At 33.3% G+C, this 25,533-nt stretch overlaps 3 protein-coding genes across 8 annotated transcripts; all 3 read right to left on the reverse strand.

Annotated features, from left to right (window-relative positions):
• Window positions 1-5,835: 5,835 nt before the first annotated feature.
• Window positions 5,836-9,712, reverse strand: LOC112756054 (uncharacterized). Its single transcript, XM_025804459.2, has 5 exons — window positions 8,562-9,712; window positions 7,516-7,621; window positions 7,317-7,417; window positions 6,782-6,845; window positions 5,836-6,185 (listed from the first exon to the last, which is right to left on the reverse strand). Exons 1-5 carry the CDS (start codon window positions 9,455-9,457, stop codon window positions 6,174-6,176), a joined length of 1,179 nt encoding a protein of 392 aa, XP_025660244.1. The 5' UTR covers window positions 9,458-9,712; the 3' UTR covers window positions 5,836-6,173.
• Window positions 9,713-11,282: 1,570 nt separating this feature from the next.
• LOC112756055 (transcription initiation factor TFIID subunit 4b) lies at window positions 11,283-18,540 on the reverse strand. 2 transcript variants are annotated; one of them, XR_011862761.1, is made up of 14 exons: window positions 17,564-18,540; window positions 17,376-17,472; window positions 15,725-16,431; window positions 15,453-15,560; window positions 14,446-15,378; window positions 13,582-13,700; window positions 13,385-13,475; window positions 13,149-13,284; window positions 12,975-13,030; window positions 12,841-12,897; window positions 12,619-12,759; window positions 12,481-12,546; window positions 12,143-12,411; window positions 11,283-11,811 (listed from the first exon to the last, which is right to left on the reverse strand). XR_011862761.1 is itself a non-coding variant. In XM_025804460.3 (14 exons), exons 1-14 carry the CDS (start codon window positions 17,600-17,602, stop codon window positions 11,639-11,641), a joined length of 2,982 nt encoding a protein of 993 aa, XP_025660245.1. In that variant the 5' UTR covers window positions 17,603-18,540; the 3' UTR covers window positions 11,283-11,638. The 2 variants fall into 2 exon arrangements, 1 of the variants encoding a protein (XP_025660245.1); XM_025804460.3 differs by having other exon boundaries at window positions 12,143-12,401.
• Window positions 18,541-19,905: 1,365 nt separating this feature from the next.
• On the reverse strand, window positions 19,906-25,019 carry LOC112756056 (uncharacterized). Of its 5 annotated transcripts, XR_003814612.2 has the most exons (7): window positions 24,685-25,019; window positions 23,903-24,456; window positions 22,522-23,495; window positions 22,264-22,359; window positions 21,101-22,164; window positions 20,460-20,673; window positions 19,906-20,247 (listed from the first exon to the last, which is right to left on the reverse strand). XR_003814612.2 is itself a non-coding variant. In XM_029293546.2 (5 exons), the coding sequence occupies exons 2-5, from the start codon at window positions 24,417-24,419 to the stop codon at window positions 21,976-21,978; spliced, it is 1,686 nt and encodes a 561-aa protein (XP_029149379.1). In that variant the 5' UTR covers window positions 24,420-24,456; window positions 24,685-25,019; the 3' UTR covers window positions 20,998-21,975. The 5 variants fall into 5 exon arrangements, 4 of the variants coding, with proteins under 4 accessions (XP_029149379.1, XP_025660250.1, XP_029149375.1 ...); XM_029293546.2 differs by lacking the exons at window positions 19,906-20,247; window positions 20,460-20,673 and having other exon boundaries at window positions 20,998-22,164; window positions 22,612-23,495; XM_025804465.3 differs by lacking the exons at window positions 19,906-20,247; window positions 20,460-20,673 and having other exon boundaries at window positions 20,998-22,164.
• Between the last annotated feature and the right edge of the window lie 514 nt (window positions 25,020-25,533).

Raw genomic sequence — 25,533 nt, forward strand, 5'->3', positions numbered from 1 at the left:
GAGATTTATTTGTGCTTAACTTTAAATTAGTCGAGAATTTATTTATCTTTATTTATTCAGACAAAACGATGTCGTATTGACGTTAAATTGGTCAAGGACCTGTTTGTTAAGAATATATTTGTTTTAAAAAAAATTGATATAATTTTTTAAAAATTAATTTTTTATTGCTATGATATTCATTATATTAATATTTTTTTTAATAAATTATTGAATGTATGGTATAATAAGTATAAACTAATCAATAAATTATTCAAATTTAAAAATATTATTTATTATAAAACTAAGTATACTTTTTAAATTTATAAATAAAAAAATTATGCAATTAAGAACAAAAAATATTAGTGAAAATTAAAATACAATTAATAAATTAATAATATAATTTTAAAAATAATATCTATAATATATTACTAGTAGCTACTAAATACATGAATGGATTATTAGACCGTCAATAAGTAACATTTTTAATATTCAAGCAATAGTAATTTTTTTTTTTATAAAAATATTTAAATCTATTAAAAAAAATTGCTAAAATTACATCATAAAGAACCATGAAGAGTGACATCAAGTCAACAACGATAAGTAGCAGATGTTTTATAAAGGTTAGTTAATTTTTAACAATACTATTATTTTACATATATAAATTTACAAATATTTCAATCTAATTAATTATTATATATTGCTATACATACAAACAATATTTAAAGTTCTTTATAAGTTATAACTCCTAATTTATTAGTTATTACTATATAGATAATTGAATTTCAATGTACAAAAAATTTAATTAATCTATATCATTTCTTATAATGTTACATCTTCCATGTATCTCTGATCTTATAATAATATATAGTATTAATAGATTATATATATATATATATATATATATATGTGTGTGTGTGTGTGTTTTATTTTATTTAATACTAGTAAATGAGAAATTCAGTATGTCATTACTCAAAAAGATTTGTGTCAATCAAAGCCTAATAATATAAATATTATAATAATAAATTATTATATATGCCACGTATGTCAAAAAATATATTAATGTGTCCACTAATAATTTATAAATTATATTTCAATTTTTATTAATATTTTTTGTTTTTAATTGCATAATTTTTTATTCATATATTTAAAAAATATATTGGAAATTATTTTTTATAATAAATAATATTTTTAAATTTAAATAGTTTATTAATTAATTTATATATATTATTATATTATACATTCAATAATTTACCGAAAAAAACATTAATATAATGAATATTATAGTAACAAAAAGTTAACTTTAAAAATTATTATATTATTTTTTTAAAATAAATAAATTCTCGACCCATTTAACGTCAAAACGACATCGTTTTGTCTAAATGAATAAAAACAAATAAGTTTATGAACAATTTAAATTTAGGAACAAAAAGATTCTTAACCAATTTAACCGACAACATAACTTTTAATATGCCAGCTCATTACTCAAACATATCACCTAAATAATTTTTCTTAGAAATTAACCATAAAAATGATAGAGAGATCACATTATTCCAAAATGTTAAGGTTGTGTTTATTTCTGAAAAGAGGACAAGATAAGATACTGATAACAAGACACAAAGAATAAGGACACATAAAATTTTGTGTTCTTATATTCTATTTGGTGATAAATTAAAACAAATTATGAAAATATAATTTATTCTTATTTTTTTCATTTAAAAAATTTGAGAAGAAAAATATAATAATAAAAAATATAATTATAAAAAATTAACAAAAATAATAAAAAAATAAAAAATAAGTAGTGTCTCTTGTTAGTGTTTCTGTCCTTTTTATCAGGATTGATACAAAATACACTAATTTAATGTCTCTGAACACAATATCTATATCCATGTCTCTCAATATTCTGTCTTTGAAAACAAATGTAGCCTAAGGGACAATAACGAAATTGAGTTTTTTTTTTTTTTTTTTTTTTTTTGGGTTAAAGAACGTTTTATTTTTTGAAGTAACGGTTAGAGACCGAATTCAGTGTTCTCTCTAATTGAAATAAAGAATATTTAAACTAAAAGCTTTTTATTTTGCAGTCTATTCAATGTAATTGGACAGTTTAATTCGATTTTTAAAGCGCTAGCTTCTTTTTTAGCCATTAATTTGGTTGAACATTTAATCTTATGGAAGATACATTGGTCCCAGATCACAGTGAGAACCCAATTAATAAAGTGATATATCATATCATTATGAATATTCATATATATAGTCACAATTATACAAATCGCAGTTTCCGGGGCCTTAATCATCATTATGTTATGAAAAGGGTTAATGGAGTATGACGCATGTGATCATGGAGTCCATAAACAAAAGAATTTGAGTTTAATTTCCTTGATTATTGTGTGAGATCTATTAGTAAGTAATCATCTAAGAATTTTGTAGTTAAATTATTAAGTCAACAATAACAAATTTTTATCTCACTAAATGGAGTCGACTATATAAATTCATCGATGTCATAGAATTTTATTATGTATCATATTTACAATGATACTATTGACCACTTCATATATATAGTTTATTAAAAAAAAATCATTATAGCCAGTATAATTTGATGTAAGAATTACGTATGATTATTCCTACTTGATTATTATGGAATCTGATATTTTCTTTGTGGTTTCTAAGCTATATATGGAACCCTCAAGAAAATTAGTTAAATGTCATAGCCAATATGGAATCTCTACGCAAGCCACTAATTTAGGAATTACATTCAGTTAGAGATTATAAAAAAAAAATTCGAAAAATTTCATATTTCAATTAAAATTTAATTTTCACAAGGCAGATATCCAATCCTGTATTAACATATCAGTAAAAATAAAACTAACTTAAATTGATAGAATGGTCAGTTCACTCGTCCGCTTAAACAAGTATCGGAGATTCAAATCCCTCCTTATATATACAACAATCTAAGATATCTAATCGTGTATTAACACATCAATAATTTCATATTTCAATTAAAATTTAATTTTTACAAGGCAGATATCTAATCGTGTATTAACACATCAGTAAAAGTAAAACTAACTTAGATTGGTCGAATAGTCAGCTGATTCGTCCACTTAAATAAGTATCGGAGATCTACGACGGATTAGTCTTTGTCCCGTCGATCGACAAGAAAAATACCGTGAACTACAAAAAAATATTAATAAAAATAACTATTTTTTTAATTTATTACTTAAAAAATATTTAAAAACATAAATTTGATTCAATCATCAAATAAACTCTTTATACTATCAATCTATTAAAACTAAACTTCTCTTATTCTCATACAAAATAAATTTTGGACAGGCTCATAAATACCCCTAGGTCCTAGTGATTATTACTAGAATCGTAAAACATTTATTTGATGGGAATGGATCTTTTCAATTGTTAAAAAAATTAAGAGTGTAAAGTGTAATTTTTAATTTTTCATTGTTTTTTCTCTCATATTTATTCTTGTTCTTACTTATAAAACTAATGGTGAGAGATCACATTTTACTCCTTCAATTGTTAAAAAGAATTGAGAGTTTGATCATCCATATAATTCACAGTCTATACATAAATAAACTCAAATTATATAGGGTAGCTGATAAGTCACATTCACAGATGAGAGACCAGAAATATGGACAAAAATATTTTGTCAATAAAAGTCGATTCATGTTGAATAATAATAATGACTTTTCCTCATGTTCATGGACCTCCTTAATAAAATTGACAACCTATAATAACCTACAAAGCTAACTGTATAGATTATAATATATCAACAACTATACTCAATTAATTATTCATATGATTTGCATATGAATATATTGAAGCTACCGTTTATAGCAACCACGTAATAAATCAAGGGTTACCCCAACAAAGTTGCATTGAGAACCAATAATTCATGAAATAAGGGTTTTGAGACAAGGACAACGTTACAAAAGGAAAAACGAAGACATTTTTATGCACCTTTTATATATTGTTACATAGAATTGGTTGTTTTCAGCATCCAAACATTAAATAAATAAATAAAACGTTATTGTCAACTTTTTGACAACCCAAAAAACATGAAAGAAATAGAGGACATAAAATAGATGCATAAGCATATTATTATCCCGTTAAAATTTCAGTTTTTCTCCGTAGTTTATTTCATTTATATGATATATGTTTATATAAAAGCAATAACGTGTGAAAAACAATTAAAAAAAATCAACTCAAACCGTCTAAAATAATTGTATAATTTTATATAAATTATGGATATTATATAATACAAGATAATTTTAGATATTATCTCTCTAACATTACATATATATAAAAATATGGGGAGCTAATATTAATTCAATCAATTAATTAAAAAATCAGTCAACAATTGGTAACTCAATGTTCACTTCCTCTCTTTTTCCTCTCTTTCCTTTTTACTCTCTCCTTTGCCCGCATGCACAAGGCGTGATTCGAACCCCTAACACTTGGTTAAGCAGACGAGTAAACTGACCACTCGACCAACCCAACTTAGTTATCTTCAATTGATATTTGATCCATGAGATTTCAATTAGGTTAACAACGATGTTGCTTAAGTAATTCATGAGATAGAAAATAAACATATGGAACATCTATTATCTATTATTAAAGTAGATACAGAGCACTCATGCACAGTGAAGACTATTATTTGAATGCATCGTGATCATCTTTCTGCTCAGCTTATTATTTGATTTGGAAGAAATTCTATTGATTAAAAATAGATTAGAAAAAAATAAATTTATTATTAATGTGAAAACACCCAATTTTTACAAGAAAATAAAAATAAGAGTAATGCTACACATTTAAATCTTTTTATGAACTAAATTTAACTAAATTAAACAATAAGACTTAGAATAATACTAATCATAACTGATTTTTGTTATATCAGACTAATTTAATTAGACTTAGTTAATAAAAAAATTTGAATGTGTATCATTATTCTAATAAGAATAAACCTATTGCTGTGAGTTAGAGTAAATAGACTTATTACCACTTGAGCCGAAAGATGTGTTAATGTTGATTGATAATATATTGAAATCTAGTAAGATTGATTCTATAAATTTCTGTAATTGCCAATAAATTCAGTTGTACGTGATCTATATTATGTGGAAAAAAAAAAAAGCAACTTCATTTCTATTTTCATTCTTTCAAGAAAGTATTTTTTTGTTTTTAATTAATATATATACAAAAATAATCAGGCTAATTTAAAAACAAAACCATTAAGATACTTTTATACATTGAAAATCCTCTTTAATTAATAAACCTTCTTGTTGTTGGCAGCAAGAGCAGTTGATTTATATCAGTATTTATAGTAGCTACAAACAAACAAGATAAATCTATAAAAATTATCTTATTATAAAAAAAATTATTCCATATCATGAGAATATTAAAAATGTAGATACTGATAATTTAAATCATTAATTAAAAAGAAAAATGGAATAACCTTGTATATATATATATATGCAATCCTAAAACAACATATAAGACAGCCCTAAAAAAAATGACCTTCAATAAACAGTTTTAATTAAAAAGTTATCTTATTGTTAAAAAAATTTCATTGAGATGCCAGTTAATCACTTCAATATAAATACCTTGAAATTTGAACATGTCGAAAAAATGTATTACATTACATATTGCGAGAAGATAAAAAACATACGTAAGAATTTGGCACACTTTGTACCAGATCGCTAGTAATATTACAACAGTATTTGGTAGAATTAATTTCACCTTGTTTTGGTAATTTTCATTTCACATAAAAATTGAAAATCATAAGAGTAAATGTAACACTTGTTTTGAAGCTGGATATTTCACATTAATTAATGAAAAATTTAAACAAAGGTAGAATAGGAATAGGCACCTTAATTAAATTAAACTGAATTGGTCAACCTTAGTTATTGCAATAAGGAGCATACTATTTACGTGTAATTGCCATAGGACTGAGATGATATACTACTAATTCATATATACATGCATTTATTTATTTACAATGTGTATTAACACTTCCAATTTAACAATACTTCATTTTCAGCACACGCCTTAAGGAACAAATGAGAAAGCAAACACCCCAAGAATCTTGCATCACTTCAAAACAAACTTCCAATCTTGGAATCAGTCTTCGTTTTGCAGAGATAAATGTTGGAAAATGCCATATGGCATGAGATTTGAGCAGAAAGGTTCCATCATTTCTTAACCTGAAAATTTCCATGCTAAGCTAGCTTGCATATATACTTGAGAATTCTAGTTGCTGAAATAAATCTATGCATGAAATCAGGTAAAAGATGATTAATATAGAATGGAAAATTCTTAAACAGGAACATCAAATTTATTTTCAAATGCAGACATACCTGCTTTGTCTTATGTTGATGTTTTTAATTTAGTTATGAAGATTGAGAGCGTTAAGCAGTCCAATAGATATAAATTTTCATTGGGTAACTTTGATTTTTCCTAAAGTTATGTTTATAAAATACATCTTATAAATTACAAAGAAACGGAGTGTCACATAATTTCATATCAAGGAATGTTAGAAGAGTTGGAAACTGATATAATTAAATCAAACAAAGGTAGAATGATTGCTCTAGAGAACAATCCCAAATTTACAAGATTAATGATATGTTTCCCAATGTTAAAGTTCCTTATAACAATTTCGTAGCATGCTTTTCTATAGTGCAATCTCTTAGCTTAGCTACTTATTAAGACTGAACAACACCACCAGAGATCTTAATTAGGATTCAATCATTAAATAATATCTTCCGAAATAAGTTAATATCTAATGGTTTTACAAACTTACATTGTTCTTCTCTGTCTCTGCAGGTGTGCTATGATCTTGGGCACCAGATTCTTGTTCAAGTTCCCTGTAATAACACATACTCTAATTAGAGGTATAGACAATAGTAATATAGTCCTCCTAAGATTTGGCCATCAATTTAGTTCATCAATGTTTATAATAAACATCTAGTTCTCTTTCTCCAACTTATAACCAAACATGATTTTGATCGTAAATTGATGATTATTTTATCAAAGAAGGACTAACTCAATCCAAAGTGGAGAACTAATTTGACATCTCATATATCTTTCCAGGATCAATTTGAGCTTTCTTTTTCTTTTTTCATTTCGAGACTTCTTTAAAATACTCTTCTACATTGATATGATATCCAATCCGATGCAACCATGTAGACAAAAACAGCTGACTTCTGCTACCTCAAAAGAAACCATTTTTGTTTAGGTGGCACCACTTGATTGGATGTTAGTGTGATAACCAAAGTACTTAGAAATTAAGCATCTTTTGTTGACACTGTATAAATGGACTGTATACTATTGAGTACCTTTCATTTATGGTCATTTGTGGATGAGACAAAGATGTGCTCGATTCAGGAACAGCAAACTCAGAAACCTCTGACCCTTTTGGTTCAAGTTCAATCGTTCCCTGTTATAAATAGTTAACATCAAGTTCTCTAATGTTCATGATGTCACTTCACTAAAGATAACTCTTAAGAAAAATTTGCCTTAACAGCACAAACTCACATCCGAAGTATCTTTGATCCACCCGAGAGCTTTATCCGAAAGAACGCTGATATACTTCTCCATTGCAGCATCCGGAGTCATGTTTCCCAGCTTTTGCCAAGCATTCCTTGCACAATGTAATCACTACTTTCGATTACTCATACAAAGCAGCTCTCAACCCTGTTATTATAACTAGCAATCAAGCTACACCGTGTAACTTGTACAGCACGGCCTTTTACGTGTTCATTTTATGTTCATTTGCCTGGCTTGAGTGTTCTAAACATGGATTTGGCTCCGCTAAATGCATGGTGTGCTTTAGAGATAAATTATACTATTTGAATCATGGATGAGAAAATCAACAGTTTTCTGATTTAATAAGATAAAAAAAATACATTTATAACTACTCATATAATCTAAAACTGTTGATTTTCTTATCAATGGTTCAGGAGCTGCACTTTATTCTCGAAGGAGCCAAATCCTGTGAAACAACTTTATTTCCTCTTGTATAATCTAGGAGTCACTTTTAGATATTCCCTTATAATTTGCCCAATTTTTGGTTCACTCCCCCAGTTGATTACTTTCTTACAACAGCACTACTTAACCCTTAAAAGGCTAAAGGAGATTGTACCTAAAGAAATTTTAAGGGGGACATTCTACTAAGTTAAGCAGCTATGATTAAGCCAATAACATTTTCTAACCTCACCCACAGATTCCAACCTATAACCTTATTATGTCACTTCTTGAATCAAGTGCTAATGCGCTTATTCAAAAATAATAGTGGATGAAGGTGTCATGTAAACTTCTAAAAATTGCTTAGATCTCCATCTAAATAAAGCCAACATATTTATGAAACGTTTGGCAATGATCCATTTTAGAGAAGGACAGTATACACTTTGCAAATGCAACTCTAATTAAAAGCAAAACAAAATCATCCCACATGGAGTAACCAAACAAAGCAAGGCAATGCAAGTTAGGCAAATCAAACTAACAAACCAACCAAACACTCATACATTCCAAACAAGTGCAATAGTTAGGGAGAAAGTTTTTTATTAAATTAAAATTGATACCACTTTGCACGTGCATTGAGCTTGAGAGGCATTGGTTGAGGTTCATGACAAGGACCCTCTGTTGCAATTTTGTGAAGACCATACAACTCCATTAGCACATCACTTCCTAAACCATTACCACCTCCACCAACCACGAATTCGGAAGCCGATATGAACTCCTTCTCCAATTCACTCCTTTCAATCCCTTCCCAACCATCATCATCATGGTCGTCTTCATCGTTGAACGGTTCAACCGTGATTCCCTCTGTTTTCCTCTGTTCTTCACAATCTTCGGAACAACCTTTCTTTTCTTCACAACACTCTGTTTCTCTCTGTTCTTCACAAACTTGCAAGCATTCTTCTTCTCTCTGCTCCTCACAATCCTCTGTTCCTCTTTGCTCTTCAGAATCTTTCACAGGTTCTGTTTCTTTCTGTTCTTCAAAATCCTCCACTGGTTCTGTTTTACTCTGTTCCATAGAATCCTCAACTGCTTCACGAGGATCAAATTCTTCACTGTCGCCATTGGTCTCAATGACCTCTCCTTCTTCTTCTTCTGCCGCCTCCGCCGCCACGTGTTCCTCGCTCAACTCAGCAATGGTTGATAAGGCTTCAACTTCAAAATCAACAACTCTGGACTCAATTTCAACCTTAGACTCTTCTTCCCTGTTCCGAGCTGTTTCGACAGTCGAAATCTGAATTGGACTCAGAAACTCCACCTTTCTCTCACTATGAGGCTTCTGAACCGTTAACCGTTCCTGCTGCAGAGTCACAAGGGTTTGTTGTTGTTGTCGATGATGTGAATTGTGAGTGTTAGGATCAGAAGCCATGGCCATGGAAACAAGCTTGGCAACAAGAAGAGAGAGAAGCAGCGCTAAGGAAGCGGTTACAAAAAGATCGCTTGCAGTTACAAGCTCCATAACTAACTAACTAACAAACGAACAAGTTTACGCTGAATTTTGATCGATGATAATGGAGAAGTAAGAGGTTAAGAATAGGGATTAGAATAAGAAAGTGTGATTAGAGAGAGAATGTTTGGAAGAAGAAGAAGAAGAAGAAAGGAAGAAAAGCGGTGAAGGAAGAGAGGAAAAGGATAATTTGATGAGCAGAGAAAAGCATATTCTGCGGTTTTTTTCAACTTTATGCTTTGCCTGTCTTCCCCCTTCTAATAATGGGATACATTTTTATTTATTTATTTATTTTCATTTTGATGTTGTTTTCATTAATAATATTGTTTTTACTATAACTAGTGTATTAATATATTCTAGTACAATGTGTAGCGATAACTAATTCGAAATGAGAAAGTATAGGGAGTTAATGGCCTAAGCGTATAATGTGTATAATAGAGGTTTAGAAATTATCAGAGATATGACCATTAGTGTTACATTGTTCTATCAGGTTATACTTTTGGGATGAGTGGTTTCATAACATGGTATTAGAATTTTATATTCGAAAGGTCAAGAGTAAGCTTTTTGGATAAGTGGCCCAGGAGCTCCCTAGCAGTACTCATTCGAAATTAGTTAAAATAAATAAGATAATCTTACGCATCTAAATCTTTTTATGAACCAAGTTTAATTAAGTTAAATAACAAGACTTAAAATAATGCTAACTATAACTGATTTTTGTTATGTTAAACCAACTAGTTGGATTTGGTTAAAAAAATTTAGATGTGTAGTATTATTCAAATAGATATTTTATATAGTAAAAAAAGAGGTTAAATTTCAAATCTTATAAAATAGTGAAATATAATTTTTATGAATTATAAAAATATAGTATTTTCACATGTATAGAATAAGTGAACTTTTTAAATACTCAGCAATTTAAAAATAATTTAATTAAAATAAGTTGACACTATAAAAGAGATTTATTATATCATTATGACAGTGAAGGAAATTATTATCATTGATTTTAGTCATCACTATTTGTTATTTGATTAATCATACGATTGTTGAAAATTTACTTTTGGCAATAAATCCTTTTAAAAAGGATTTTATATCATTAATTCATTATCATGAGAAATAAGTTTGGAGTTTTTTTATACATAAAGTTACTATAATTTTGTATTTTGTAACTTTTTGAGTTTGGAAAAGGTGTGCTGTGTTAGGAGCGTGGTCCCATTGTGGCGGAAAAATGGGTGAAGGACCAGGTTGACACACTCATCATCCTTATCTGACCAATGTTGCATACTAGCTCATGTATGAATTTTATTTTATTCCATGTTTTATATATGTTTTTAGGTTGTGGTCCAACATTTATATTAAGCAAATAAACATCCTGGTTTGGTATGTTTGCTGCCTTCATGAATTATTCCATATTGTTGATGATTATATATGCATTAATAACGAAAAATTGAATTGTGTTAAGCATAATATTCGTTTCACTTTGATTTTGCTTTACTTTTAGAAAAAAAAAATAGTCAAAGATTAATCGAAAATATTTGGTAACCAAAGAAAATCAGCCAAAAACAGTCATAACTTACCTTATTTAGCATTCATTAATTGTTGCGACAATTAATTAATACTAAATAAAACAAATTTTGGCTGTTTTTTTTTTGTTTACCTAGCATTACCCAAGATTAATATTATCTAAAATTCTAAACAGATACTTTTCTTTTCTCAATCTTAAAAGGAGTATGGAGTTCATATAAAATGCCCCAAAAAGGTCATCCATAGCGGCCGTTACATAAAGGGTGAAACAAATACGTAATGCGTAGGAGCTCCCGTGAAGAAAAGAACAAGTTGAATATTCTCAAGAAAACAAGTTACATTGCGTGTTTAATTGTGTTGAAACTTGAAATTCAGATTACTTGTTTAATATTGACAAACTCATTTTTAAAATAAACACATAAATTACTTCATATATCAAAATACTATAACTCCTAACCAAAATATATTTTTCTTTTAACATTCTTTTCCCAGAGACCAAGCCAAGAGGATGGATGCCAAACTTATGTTTAACTGCTCTAAAATCCAAATTAGTACTGATAAATATGCAAAATTAAACACACCTTTGAGGAGACCTTTTGATTTCTGCTGGTAAGCATAAGATGATAAGAAAATCAGTGGTAAAAGTTCAAGATCACCTCCCTCTGTAATTCTACTTCACTCAGGTTGAGCATCAGAATGAATCTTCTCGTACAAGCGATGAATGAGCGACGATTTCGACATCTGTGGCTCTCTTTCGAGCACAGCAATTACATCCTTGACAGAGATGCTTCGGGCAATCTTAGTTTGAGTCAAAAGGGAATTATTTCTCCCATGTTTTCTGATAGCCCCTGTTTGGAAGAGTCAATAGAGCAAACAGAATTATTTAAAAATAATATAGGACAAACAATCAAACAGCAATAATGTTTGCTACAACAATTTCAACCACAAAATTAATGGACTATCAAACAAGATTAGTTATCACATTCCATGCAAGATAATATAATTCTATTAGAGTTCAATCCAACAACAAAGCCACATTTTCATCCACAACTTAAGATATAGTTTTATGGATGTCAGTTTGGTGAATACTGAATACTATATCTAAAGTTTACATCCATCTTGTGGTTGAATTATTTGACAACTGAAATGACAGAAAAAACAGCTTAAAAGAAAACTCACCTGAAGTTGCAAAATTAGTAGAACCTTTTTTATCCCCTTCGTGATTATCCTTAGTACTTTTTCCAGATGCTGAAGATTTGCGACTTGCATCTTTAGCTGGTTGAGAACCAGATGACGTGTCCGTCACGCCTTCACGTTTCTGCCTGGCTTGCTCGGCCATAAGTTGCCACTTTGAGAGCATGTCGTCTCCCCCAACAGCAGCACGGGCAGCAACATTTGCTGCATTTGTCCTCATCTTGTCATCCTCTTCCTTGTTCACCTGCAGCTTACTAAATATTAATGAAAAGAGTTTCCATGTAGATAATGGAGAAATATAAGAATGGGATTAAAAAAAAAACCTTTGATGATTTATTACGACCCTCGTCCTTGTCCTTGTCACCATCAGCTCCAGCATTACCATCACCCTATATTTTAAAATGGACTGAAATTAAGAAACAGGCACAGGTTTCAAATGCTGATAAGTGCAAAATACTCACGTCATTTTGTTTCCGAAGCTTCTCTGCTTCTGCCTGTCTTTTCTCCCACTCCTCTCTTACTTTCCTATTTATTGTCATGATTTGCTGCTGAACATCTGAGGTGACAACAGTCCGATGTCTTGTCTTCTCAAAATCAACCCGCTGGTAGGAAAATTCTTGAAAGTAAGAAATTTTATTGAATTATGAGAGAATATTCCTGCAAGCAGGTAGAGAACAACTAACCTGTTTTGACATTCTAATCAGGTTACTTATCAGTCCACGCATTCTTTCCTCCACACACTGAAAACTCAGTTTGAATAAGTAAGATTACATGCAAACCTACTGTTATGAAAATTGAAATCTTGGTTGAATCTCACCAGTGACAAGCATCTCTCCACATCATTGCTCACACCCTTCAAGCCATACTTAAACACTGACAGTAATAACACAAAACAACTGTCTGTAAGGCCTGGTGTGGCTAGTTTGTATCCAGATAAGCTCAAAAGGAAAAATTAAAATATATGGAGATAACATATGAAAAAGACACTTACTAATCTCAAACAATTTTTTCTGGAGTGGAATTTTCTGCAAAATCAGCCTTTCCTCTTCTTCTTGCACAGCTCTTCGAGTTGCTTCTGAAACCCGACTGTCCTCCTTGGGGCCTGAAAATAACTGCTCTTCCTCTTCCTGTAAAAGATGCAAAAAATGGCCTTAGATTTTGAAATGAGAGTAGACATCCCTTATCATTGAGCTATCAAGCTTAGTTCAACATAACACAGAATTGTACCCTCAAATCGACTCCACTAACAGCAGTGACATCATTAAGCTGGTCAATGCTTTGTTCAACGGATCCCCCCCCAGATCCCTTTTGCTTCTTACTGGAGGATATGAGCACAAGATGCATGCATCAAAATGAGTTAGAACTTAGAAAAGAAAGAACAATTCCAAGAGTGAAGCATGCTGCAGGCAAATAAGACAGATCACCTTGGAGGAGGAGGTGAGGAACCAAGTGCTTCAAGTGGTTTCTTCTGGCCAACAGAAGGCTTTTTCACAGGTGCCCTCACAGTAATTCCAGAAGTGTTTGATGGCACCTGGGTGCTTAACTGATCAAACACAAAATAGAGTGGGGCAAAGAGTCAGAGTTATGCATGAAGTTTGAATATATTATTAAATAGTGGGTGCGTACAAAATGATAATTTGCATTTACCCAAAAAAGTGAAATTGGAAAAGCAAATTTGAAGTTCATATTATGCCCCAATAGCAGATTGTTTCAAAAAATTAAAGGTAAAAAGTGCAGGACATGAAAGGTAAAATAAGCACGCTTTTCATTATATGCTTGTTATTCTTCACTGCAACTTAAATACATAAATAGCATCAGAGGCATCTCAATAAATGCATAGGGTAAAATAATCAAAATGTTTCAAAGCACTACTCCTAGCATGTAACTAATGAAAATAACCAAGTTTGCAGCATACTAATCCAAACTAAAAGCATTGTGGTCTATGCCACCAAAAACAAAAAACCCTCAATAAACTACCAAGAATAAAAAAAAATAAAATAAAAGAGGAAGGAGAAACAAAAAAAAATGCTTGTTTCTTAAAACTGAATTACAACAAGATTCATAAAGTTATAAGGACAGAAAATAAATCATAAGCTATAGACAATTTAACTCTTGAATATGCATCTATAAAAGAACAAATATTTTGTATATATACATCTAATATAAACATCGGTACTGTACGACAGGTGCATACCATGTATCAAAACAATCACATTTGGACAATATTTGATCCACAATACTTTAGCCACTATATTAGACAAGATCAAGTATATCACTTGGAAACTTACTGAGACACTAGGATCTAGTTGGGCCATTCCAGAAGGGGAAGCAGAATTGAGTAATGTCAAGCCAGTAGATGTTGTAGGTGCCATACTTGTGGATACTGGAAGGCCCCTTGAGAACTCATCCTTTACAGTTCCTTGATTGGCACTTGCCTGTTCGATTTGTGCAGAATTAGCTGAAGGCAGTGCATGGATTTTAGAAATATTCTGCCTATGTTGCTGCTCAGTGGGCATGTCGCTAGGTTCCTTTTTGACATAAGAACCAGATGACAAGAAGCCTGAACTTTGATCTTTGTTTGATGGTGGTTGCCATGCATTTGGAGTTTGCTGGGATGCCGGATTGTTTAATAGAGCAACAGAGCCACCCGGCAGCCTCTTGGGATCATTCAAAGAGTTCTGCTGTTCAAGTTTTGGCATAGCAATGAAGCCTTGTGTTGCCCCACCTAAGTGATTGGGACCAGTGCTTTGATGTGGAATTTGACTCATATGTGACTCATGTGGTGGTGGTCTGATAGATGAAGCAGAACTACTAGCTGGCCCTGAAAAAGGCCTATAATTACCACCACTACTGCCATATGCTGATGGGAAATGTAGATGCTGAGGCTGTGGCTGCGGCTGCGGCTGCTTATTAAGCCCGTGTACATGAACAGATGATCTTTCTGCTTCCTGACTAACACTGATGGAATTGGAAGATGACAACTGGCTCGGTTGCAAACCCTGAGTTTCCATTCTAGCATCCAATTCCTGAGATTTTCTAGCATTGTTCTCCATAGTTTGGACAGCTGAAGAAGTCATACGAGATTGGTCTGCAGCTGCATTCATACTTCTCTGATGAAGCTGAGCTAAAGCATGGGGATCATTTAATTGTCTTGCACCTAAGCCAACAGTGGGCATCCGAACAGGTTGCTGCTGCCCCACAGGTCCTTGGTTGGGTCTCGTCTATAACATTAGAAAAGAACAATGAATCTTGGCATGATATATATATATATATATTAAACTTGTTCTCAACCTACCTGTGCTTGTAGCTGAGCTTGTACTTTGTTCAATGCTAATCTAAGCATCTGGTCCCCTACAATACCTTTCATAAGCCGCACAAAACTGTCTTTTGCTATTTCGTCTTTCTATAACACAAACAATAAATTCACAAAACAGAAAGTGAGTAGCATGGGATATCTGTTCCTAAGTTGATCATATCCTATCAACACAAAATTGACTATAGCAAAGAAAAGAGACAAGGTTCCCACTACCAAAGGACCAGATAGTGAGATTATTTTGAGAAACCCACCTTCAATTTACTAAATAGAGTTTGAAGTTGCATGGCTCGGTCTTTGGGAAGTTGAGGTATCAAGATAGGTAGCAACATGCCAAATGGTACCTGTTTTTGACGATTAATTTGGCCTCCTGGCTGCTCATTGACTGTAGCCTGTTGATTACTTATTTGCTGCAACTTCGCATACTGCTGAGATTCGCTGCTGGGATTAAGTGTTTTGGCTACCTCATTATTAGGAACAGGATCTTTTCCCAAATTTTGAATTCCAACTGTCTGAGAATTTTGAAGAGAAGCTTGTACAGGCTGTGGTTGGTGACCTTCATCTTGAGTCTGCTTTTGTGATAAAGCAGGATTACTTACAGTCTGAGAAGCAACATGCTGCGGCAAAGGAGGATTATTTACATTCTGGGAACCAACATGCTGTGGCAAAGGAGGATTATTTACACTCTGAGAACCAACATGCTGTGGTAGAGGAGGATTATTTACGTCCGAGGAAGCAACATGCTGTGGTAAAGGAGGATTATTTACGTCCTGGGAAGCAACATGCTGTACTTGCTCAGCAAGAGATCCATGTTGCTTTTGCTCCACCTCAGATGAAGGTTGCTCTCGTTGCTGTGCAGTTTCAGGCTCTTGATTTTGAACTTGGGTTTGGTTTTCATGGCTAGGAGTTGGCCACTGTGGCATTGACTGAGTGAATGTACTGTTGCTTCCTTGAGACAAAACTGCAGAGAGTATAGAAGCACAAAGCATATGCAATTCATAAATTACCAAGCAAATATAAAAAATCACACGACTCAACAATCAATTAAAAGAAAAATAAAAACAAACAAGAAAACTAACATCTGAAAATACAGATATTAGTACAGAAATTCATTTAGAAAAATATATTTCATTTGCGAAAATATCAACCAAAGCTTTGCAACCTCTACTGGTCAAATTTGATACTTGGAGTTAGAGGTCATTGTGCTACATTTATTTGATTGTATTCTGCTAAATAATTAAGATCATCTAAGTTCTCAAAGATGTTGTCCACTACCACTGTGTTGATGAAACTTTTTAGTTTGTTCAACTACATTCCTTGATCTCCGCTTCAAGAGATCTTTTAAATGTGGTACCTCTACTATTGTTTCTAGATACCAAAAATCAGAAATAACACCTTGGGGAAAAGTACGTGATAATAATAATAATAATAATAATAATAATAATAATAATCATCATCATTATCATCATCATCATCATCATCATCATCATCATCATTTTGGCTAGGGGATACATTGTCCCTTAGATAAATTACAGCACTTACATTACAGCCAGATTTTAAAGGATTTGTGTAGATCCTTCCCATTTATGAACACTAGAGTATAGTCAAACATTTATCTCCTTATAATAGATTTTCCTTTTATCGCTCAGAATAATTAATCCAAACTCACTTTTCTAACACCATCCCCAACCATAAAACAACTCTTTCAAAATCAATTATTTTGATTGCAATCTGACCAAAATCTCGACCAAACAAGCTCATAAACAATAGTCTAAAGTCTAAACACTGTTTATGCAGCCGTGTATTCAAATGGCATAACAAGCGATCAAAAACAAACAAACCAGAGAGAATTTAACTATTTCAACTCAGAAAAACATTACACATTAAAAAGCATAGTTGGGGTACCTGGGTCTGAACCAGAAGTGGAAGCAGATCCTCCTATGTCTCTGTTTAGTGCAGCTTGGAAGGCTTCAACATCCACCCCTGAATGCATTGTTTCATCCTGTGAAGTACACATCCAGACATAGTGGTTCAGCAACACCCCAAACAAATAAATAACAAAAGAAAACCATAGGTAAAAAGCGGGGAAAAACCTCGTCATCTTCGAGGAGCTTCATAATAGAAGGATCCATGGCAATGGCAATTCCAATCCCAACTCTGATTACCCAACAGAAGTTTAAGAGTTATTCGAACATACAGTATAATCTCTCGCTCTATTTATGTTTCACTGGGTAAATTCATCAAACACCTGTAGGGCAGCTACCCAGTTGAAAAACGCAACAAAGGGGAAAATGAATGGGGATAATTAATGGTAAAATAGGGTATTAGCTACCGAATAGAAAAAGAAAAAGAAAAAGGAAGAGTAAAATAGAACAACCAAAACGGGGATAATTAATAATAGGGTATTAATAGCGAGTAAGATAACAACCAAATAGGGAAAAGAAAAAGAAAGGGGAAAATAGAGAAAAGGGGAAAAAGGATCAAAGGAGAGAAGTGAGAATCCCGTTCAACAAGAACCAACACCAAAACGCGCGAAGTATTGAACAGTGGCGTTCACACAGAGAAGATACAAAAGCATGGCATCGACCTCCTTCTTTTGTTGAGTTTAATCGGTTTATAATATTTTTCGAGTTTAACGGATTCTCTCGGTTCGTTCTTGCGTTAACGAGTACGATTTTTCAACTTACGTCATCTTTTTTATATGTTCTTTTTTTTGTACTAAAAGAAATGTATAATGAAAAATAACAATTTGAGAAAAAAAAATTATTTTTTGTTTTAGTCTCTAAAGCTGTGTTCACAAATCGATATAATTCTTAATTTTTAAAGCGTATCAACTAAATAATGATTGAGAATCTTAATTTACTCTTTTAATTTTAACCATATATATTTTATATTTTAGGGATAAGTACTTTTTTCGTCCCCAAAGTCTAGGCTCAAAATCGATTTCGTCCCTAGCCTTTTTTTTTTTGTTAAAATCATCCTCAACGTTTAAAAATACTTTAAAATCGTCCTTTTCTATTTTTTTTGACCAAATTACCTTTAACTATTAATAAAAATTAAAAAAAAAAAACCCCACCCTCACCCCCCATCAGATCTCTTCGTTTCTCTCCTCCACCCCCCCCACACAATTTTCCTTTCCTCCTACACCCACCCCCACCCTCACTCCATCACCCCCAACCCGCAGTCGCCCCGTGTCCAGCCCTCCGCCGCCGCCCCGCGTCCAGCCCCACGCCGCCCCGCGTCCAGCCCACGCCGCCGCCCCGCGTCCAGCCCCACGCCGCCGCCCCGCGTCCAGCCCCTCGTGGCCGCCCCGCGTCCAGCCCGCCGTCGCCCCTGCGTCCAGCCCCCCGCCGCCTCTGTTTTTCTGTTTTTGCTTTCTGCCTTCTGCTGCTTCTTATTCTTTTCTTCTTCTTCTGTGGTTTTTGATGAAATTTGTTGTTGTTGATAAAATTTGTTGTTGGTAAAATTTAAACTTCTAAATTTTTTATGAAATTTGTTGTTGTTGATGAAATCTGATGATGATGATGATGATGATGATGACCGAGTGGGGTGAGGGGTGGGAGGGGGGAGTTACGGTGAGGGAGGTGAGGGGATACGGTGAGGGTGGGGGGTGAGGTGAGGGGGGGTTACGGTGAGGGTGGGGGATGAGGTGAGGGGGTGAGGGGGAGGCAGTGAGGGGTGGGGGGTGAGGTGAGGCGGTGAGGGGAGGCGGTGAGGAGTGGAGGGTGAGGGGTGAGTGGTGAGGGGGTGGGGGGGTGGGGGTTACCGGAAGGGTGAGGGAGTGGTGGTGGTGAAGAGGAGAATGATGATGATGAGGATAATTTGGTCCAAAAAAATAGAAAATGACGATTTTAAAGCGTTTTTAAACATTGAAGATGATTTTAACAAAAAAAAAAAAGCTAGGGACGAAATCGATTTTGACTCCAGACCTTGGAAACGAAAAAAGTACTTATCCCTATATTTTAATTTATATTATATAAATAATTAATTTAATGAATAATTTTTTATACATAAGTTGTAAAAGTTAATTTATATGAATTAATTGATGTTTATTAATTTAATTTAACTTTAATTTATGATCCAATTTCAGACATCATATTATTCACAAATTAAAAAATGTAGCTGTTACAATAATATTTAATTATCTATATCAATATTACACTAATATGAAACAAAAGTCCTGCCAAAAAACAAAGAGAGTGACATTATTATAAGACTTAGTAGATTTTTTTTTAAATAAATCAAAATTCAAATCAACACTTTTAAGTTTCAAAGAGTAAAATAAATATCAAGATTGCGAGAACCGAATTGGTCAATAAACCGGTAAAGTCATTGATTTAATAGTTTATTGGTTCGACTGGGATTCAATCAGAATTTGACCGAAATTCAACCAGTTTAATTAAATATTAATTAAAATTATTAAAAAAATTACATATAATTTTAAATATATAAATTCAATCATTTCTAACTTAATAAAATTAAAATTTTCACAATTTTACATGATAAATTATTCATAATAGTTAGAAATTAAAACTTTCACAATTTTACATGATAAATTATTCATAATTTAATATTAGAAGTTCACAAACATCATGTTGATGTTTTTAGTATACAAGCCATGAATGAGCGACAATTTCGACATCCGTGGTTATCTTTCGAGCACAGCAATTACATCCTTGACAGAGATGCTTCCGGCCATTTTAGTTTGAGTCAGAAGGAATCATTTCTCCCATGTTTTCTGCCAGCCTCTGTCTGGAAGAGTCAAAAGCACAAATATCTGGACAAACAATCAAACAGCAATAACCTGGTTAAATTATCACCCTCCATGCAAGATAATATAATTCAACGACAACGCCGCATTTTCATCTACAACTTAATAGTTTTAGGGATGTCAGTTTTGTGAATACTATACCTGACATTGACTTGCATCTTGTGGTTAAGTTATTTGACAACCGAAATGACAGATAAAGAGTTTAAAAGAAAACTCACCTGAAGTTGCAGAAGTAGTAGAACCTTTTATATCCCCTTTGTGATTATCCTTTGAACTTTTTCCAGATGCTCAAGATTTGTGATTTACATCTTTAGCTGGTTGAAAACCAGATGACATGTCTGTCCCTCCTTCGTGTTTCTGCCTGGCTTGCTCCACCGTAAGTTGCCACTTCGAGAGAATGCCGTCTCCCCCAAGTCACAGCTCACTAAGACACTAAACCAAACAAACAACTAAAATATCATGGTCAACCAAAGATCAAAAGGGTTTTAGTGGGGAAAACAATAAGTTATCTTTAATTCTAGACTTCTTGTCCTTAACACATCCTGTTCTTCAATGTTGTATTAAGCGTACCTTCCCCATGGGGAGAAAAATCACAATTGTTTTAATCTTCTCGTGGATACTTAATTTCATATAAAAAAGAACTCAATAAACAACCAAAAATAAAATAACATAAAAGAGGAAGCAGAAATGACTGTTTTCTTAGAACTGACTTACAAGAAGATTGAAATATGAATAAGGACAGCAAAAAAAAAACCATAGCTATCAACAATTTAATTACTGAATATCATCACTAAGAGAACACATATTATGTACATATACATTTAATATAGCGTTGGTACTACAGGTATCAGGTGCATACCGCATATTAACAATCATAATTGGACAGTATTTAATCCACAAAAGTTAAGCCACTGCATTAGTCAAGATCAAGTATATCACTCTCAAACGAGACAGTAGGAACTAGTTGACCCATTCCAGAAGGGGAAGCAGAAATGAGTGACGTTAAGGCCAGTAGATGTTGTAGGTGCCATACTTCTGGATGCTGGAACGCCCCTTGAGAATTCGTCCTTTATAGTTCCTTGATTGGCACCTCCTGGTTCAATTTGTGCAGAATTACCAGAACACAATCCATGCATTTTAGAAATATTCTGCCAGTCGCTGCTCAGTGGGTAATTCACTAAGTTCCTTTTTTACATAACCAGATGACAATAGCCCTGAATTTTGATCTTTGTTTGATGGTGGTTGCCATGCATTTGGAGTTTGTTGGGATGATGGATTGTTTAACAGAGCAACAGATTCACCTGGCAGACACTTGGGATCATTGGAAGTGTTCTACCATTCAAGTTTTGGCATACCAATGAAGCCTTGTGTTGTCCCACCTAAGTGATTTGGATAAGTGCTTTGAGGCGGAAATTGATTCATATGTGACTCATATGGTGGTGGTCTGATAGATGAAGCAGTACTACTTGTTGGCCTTGAAAAAGGCTTATAATTACCACCACTACTACCATATGCTGATGGGAAATGTAGATACTGCTGCTGTGGCTGCTTATTGCCTCTGTATGTGAAGAGATCATCTTTCTGCTTCCTGATTAACAGTGTTGGAATTGCAATATGCCAACTGGCTCGGTTGCAAACCCTGAGTTTCCATTCTTGAGATTTTCTAGCATTGTTCTCCATAGTTTGGACAGCTGAATAAGTCATATGAGATTGGTCTGCAGCAGCATTCATACTTCACTGATGAAGCGGAGCTAAAGCATGCGGATCATTTAATTGCCTGGCACCTAAGCCAACAGTGGGCATCCGAACAGGGTGCTGCTGCTCCACAGGTCCTTGGTTGGGCCTTGCACCTAAGCCAACAGTGGGCATCCGAACAGGGTGCTGCTGCTCCACAGGTCCTTGGTTGGGCCTCATCTGTAACAGCTGAATAGAACAATGAATCTTAGCATGATATCAACATATATATTTCATGGGACCTGTAAAACTCATCCATAACAAGAATTAAACTTGTTCTCAACCTACCTGTGCTTGTATTTTTGCCATTGCTAATCTAAGCATCTGGCCCCCTACAATACCTTTCATAAGCCGCACAAAACTGTCTTTTGCTATTTCGTCTTTCTATAACACACAATAAATGCACAAAACAGAAAGTGAGTAGCATGGGATATCTGTTCCTAAGTTGATCATATCCTATCAACACAAAACTGACTTTAGCAAAGAAAAGAGACAAGGTTCCCACTACCAAAGGACCAGGTAGTGAGATTATTTAGAGAAACCCACCTTCAATTTACTAAATAGAGTTTGAAGTTGCATGGCTTGGTCTTTGGGAAGTTGAGGTATCAAGATAGGTAGAAACATGCCAAATGGTACCTGTTTTTGACGATTAATTTGGCCTCCTGGCTGCTCATTGACTGTAGCCTGTTGATTACTTATTTGCTGCAACTTTGCATACTGCTGAGATTCGCTGCTGGGATTAAGTGTTTTGGCTACCTCATTATTAGGAACAGGATCTTTTCCCAAATTTTGAATTCCAACTGTCTGAGAATTTTGAAGAGAAGCTTGTACAGGGTGTGGTAGGTGGCGTTCATCTTGAGACTGCTTTTGTGATAAAGGAGGATTATTTACAATTTGAGAAGCAACATGCTGTGGCAAAGGAGGGTTATTTACATTATGAGAAGCAACATCCTGTGATAAAGGAGGATTATTTACACTATCCTTGTTAGGATTTACAATCTCCCCATTGACAACTCGATAATCAGGGTGAACACGCGAAAAGTCGATACCCGGAGCCAGATGATGCACTTGCTCCATGATGTTCCTGTGTGCTCTCTCCTTTGCTTCAGGGACGCAACATCCCAGATGTTTGACCTCTTCCTCCAACTGCTCAATTCTCCTTTTTGATGCTGTTTCCTTCTCCCTTAACTGCGACTTCTCCTTATCAGCCTCTTTCAGCTTGTTTTCCATATTACTAATCTTGGCGGTTAAAGTAACCTTCAATTCCTCCAAGGCAGCTCTCTCGTTTTCTTTTGACTCAAGGCGGATCTCCAATTCCTTAACTCGGCCTTCTAGCACCATCTGAGAGTTGGAGGTGATGGGTGGCTCTAAGTTGGGGCACACACCTTGGGCTTGAAAGTGTTTCGAGTACACATCAGACTCCTCGATGGCGGGGAGCAGCACACCATTTTCAACTGGCTTCCCTTTGCCATCCACCATTTTTTGCATTTTTGGCGGAGGTGGATGCCCTAGATCAGCACCTGTGCCCACAAAATTTTACTGGCTACATTGTGCATAGTAAGCACAGTAATCAAAATTTTAAACAATAGGAAAGTGGCCTTGGCAGATTATTAAGAGCATAATTAACACTCCCCTTCAGCAGTCAGCACCAAAGAGGCTGAGTAAAGGACATTGTATATTTTATTTAAAAAAAAAAAGAATAAATATCGACAAATTGAAACATAAATATTAGCTATTTCATTCTATGTGAGACAATCTAATTAAACTGGAGTTCACTACATTCTTGAGTTTTTCTTCCTAGATTTTTTCCCTCTCTTACTAAGATATGGTATTATGGATGTGGTTTGGCAAATTGCTATATGCAAAATTGACAAAACACTTGACAACTGGAATGATTGATAAACAATTCAACAATGAGAGAACTCACCTGGGCTTGCACAAATGTTGCTTCTGTTTCCATCAACAGCTTCTGAATTTTCAAAAAGGATGGGGAACGCAAAACTTGGGGATGTCACTGGTGATTTTACTCTCTTTGCTCCTCTACCAACATTATTCTCCGATTGAACAACTTGCGGATTGGCTTTTGAACTGGCTGAACTAATCGTGTCTTCAACTTTAACATACAACTCTATGCACCGCAACTCAGAATTTGAGTCATGGTAACCAAACATCAACTGAATGTCTTGATCAGACTTGAGCCAAAAAACCTGACTGTCGGATGCTTGCGGACCAATTTTAACATGCAACCTATACGCCATTCGAGATATCTGCTTCCTTTCAAGTTCACCCATATTCCTCAATATCAGATTCTTCAACTCAAGCAGAGACTTTTGACGATGAATGCTCATCAACAAAGGCTCCGAACTTTGAAAGGGTCCATCTACAGTGTCTTCTACATATCCATTGGGATGAACAAGTATGAACACGGTCGAATAAAAATCCATTTGCCACTCTGAGCTCTTCTTCAGATTATATAGTGACCTGATGAAGTAAATAATTTTTTATTCACTAAATAATAATAATAATAATAACCTGTCTAATGGTGAGAGATTTCAGTAACATGCATAAGATCCTAAGTGTCATTCAGAAAATTCATCGAACACATGGAGAGCATAATACCCAGTTGCAGAAAACTCAAATCAGGCTGAACAAAAATCGACATGGGAAAAAATAATAACAATAATAATAGTAACTGATCTTGAGAATGACCATGTGAGGAATCGATGGAAAGTTTCGAACAGCTCAGTTTTGCTGAAGCCTCAAACCTAACTTCATAACTAAGAAGGACTCTTTCTTTCTCCCGGATGAAGCTTTATTTTTTGTTGGGACTGGAATCCCATCTCGTTTACTCTAACAGCGAAAATCTGTTCGATTTCTTTCGGGCATAGATAAGAATGGAGCCATTTCTTTGAATTTGTGTTAACCAAAACGATCAGCTTCAAAGCAATGGTTGACCATTTTGTCCTTCTCTTTTTTTTTTTGGACATTGCTAGTGTGTAGAAAGAAAAGATCTTCTACATGTGTAGAAGACACATGTCCCTTTCTTAGTTAAAGTTTTTACAAAAGATAAGTACTCAAAGGAGACATTTGCTGCAGTGGTTCAGTTGATGCAGAAGTTAGCAGTAAGAATTATCCGTTTGTAAATTCCAAAAGTTACTTTTTTTTTTATTTATTTATAAAAAGTTACATTAACAGTATTTAGTATAATTTTTTAAATAAATTTTTAATATTTTAAAAAATTATTTAAAAATTTTTAAAAAAATTAAAAAATGTGACTTCTTCTATTTTTAAAAATAGAAGTATTATGAAAGAAGTCATTTTTTTTAATTTTTCTATAAGTTTTTAAATAATTTTTTAGAAAGTTGCAATTTAATTTTAAAAATTGCATTAGACATTAATACTACTATTTTTTATAAGTCAAAAATTAAAAAAAAATACTTCTAAAATTTTTAAACGGATTCTTAATACACAATTTTAAAACAAAAACTTTTATAATAGCTTTCCAAATAAAAAATAATTTATTTAAAAGTTATTAATAAAAATTCTTATTTTTTAAGT

This window comes from Arachis hypogaea, chromosome 6 (assembly GCF_003086295.3).
Source record: "Arachis hypogaea cultivar Tifrunner chromosome 6, arahy.Tifrunner.gnm2.J5K5, whole genome shotgun sequence".
Classification (NCBI taxonomy): domain Eukaryota; kingdom Viridiplantae; phylum Streptophyta; class Magnoliopsida; order Fabales; family Fabaceae; genus Arachis; species Arachis hypogaea.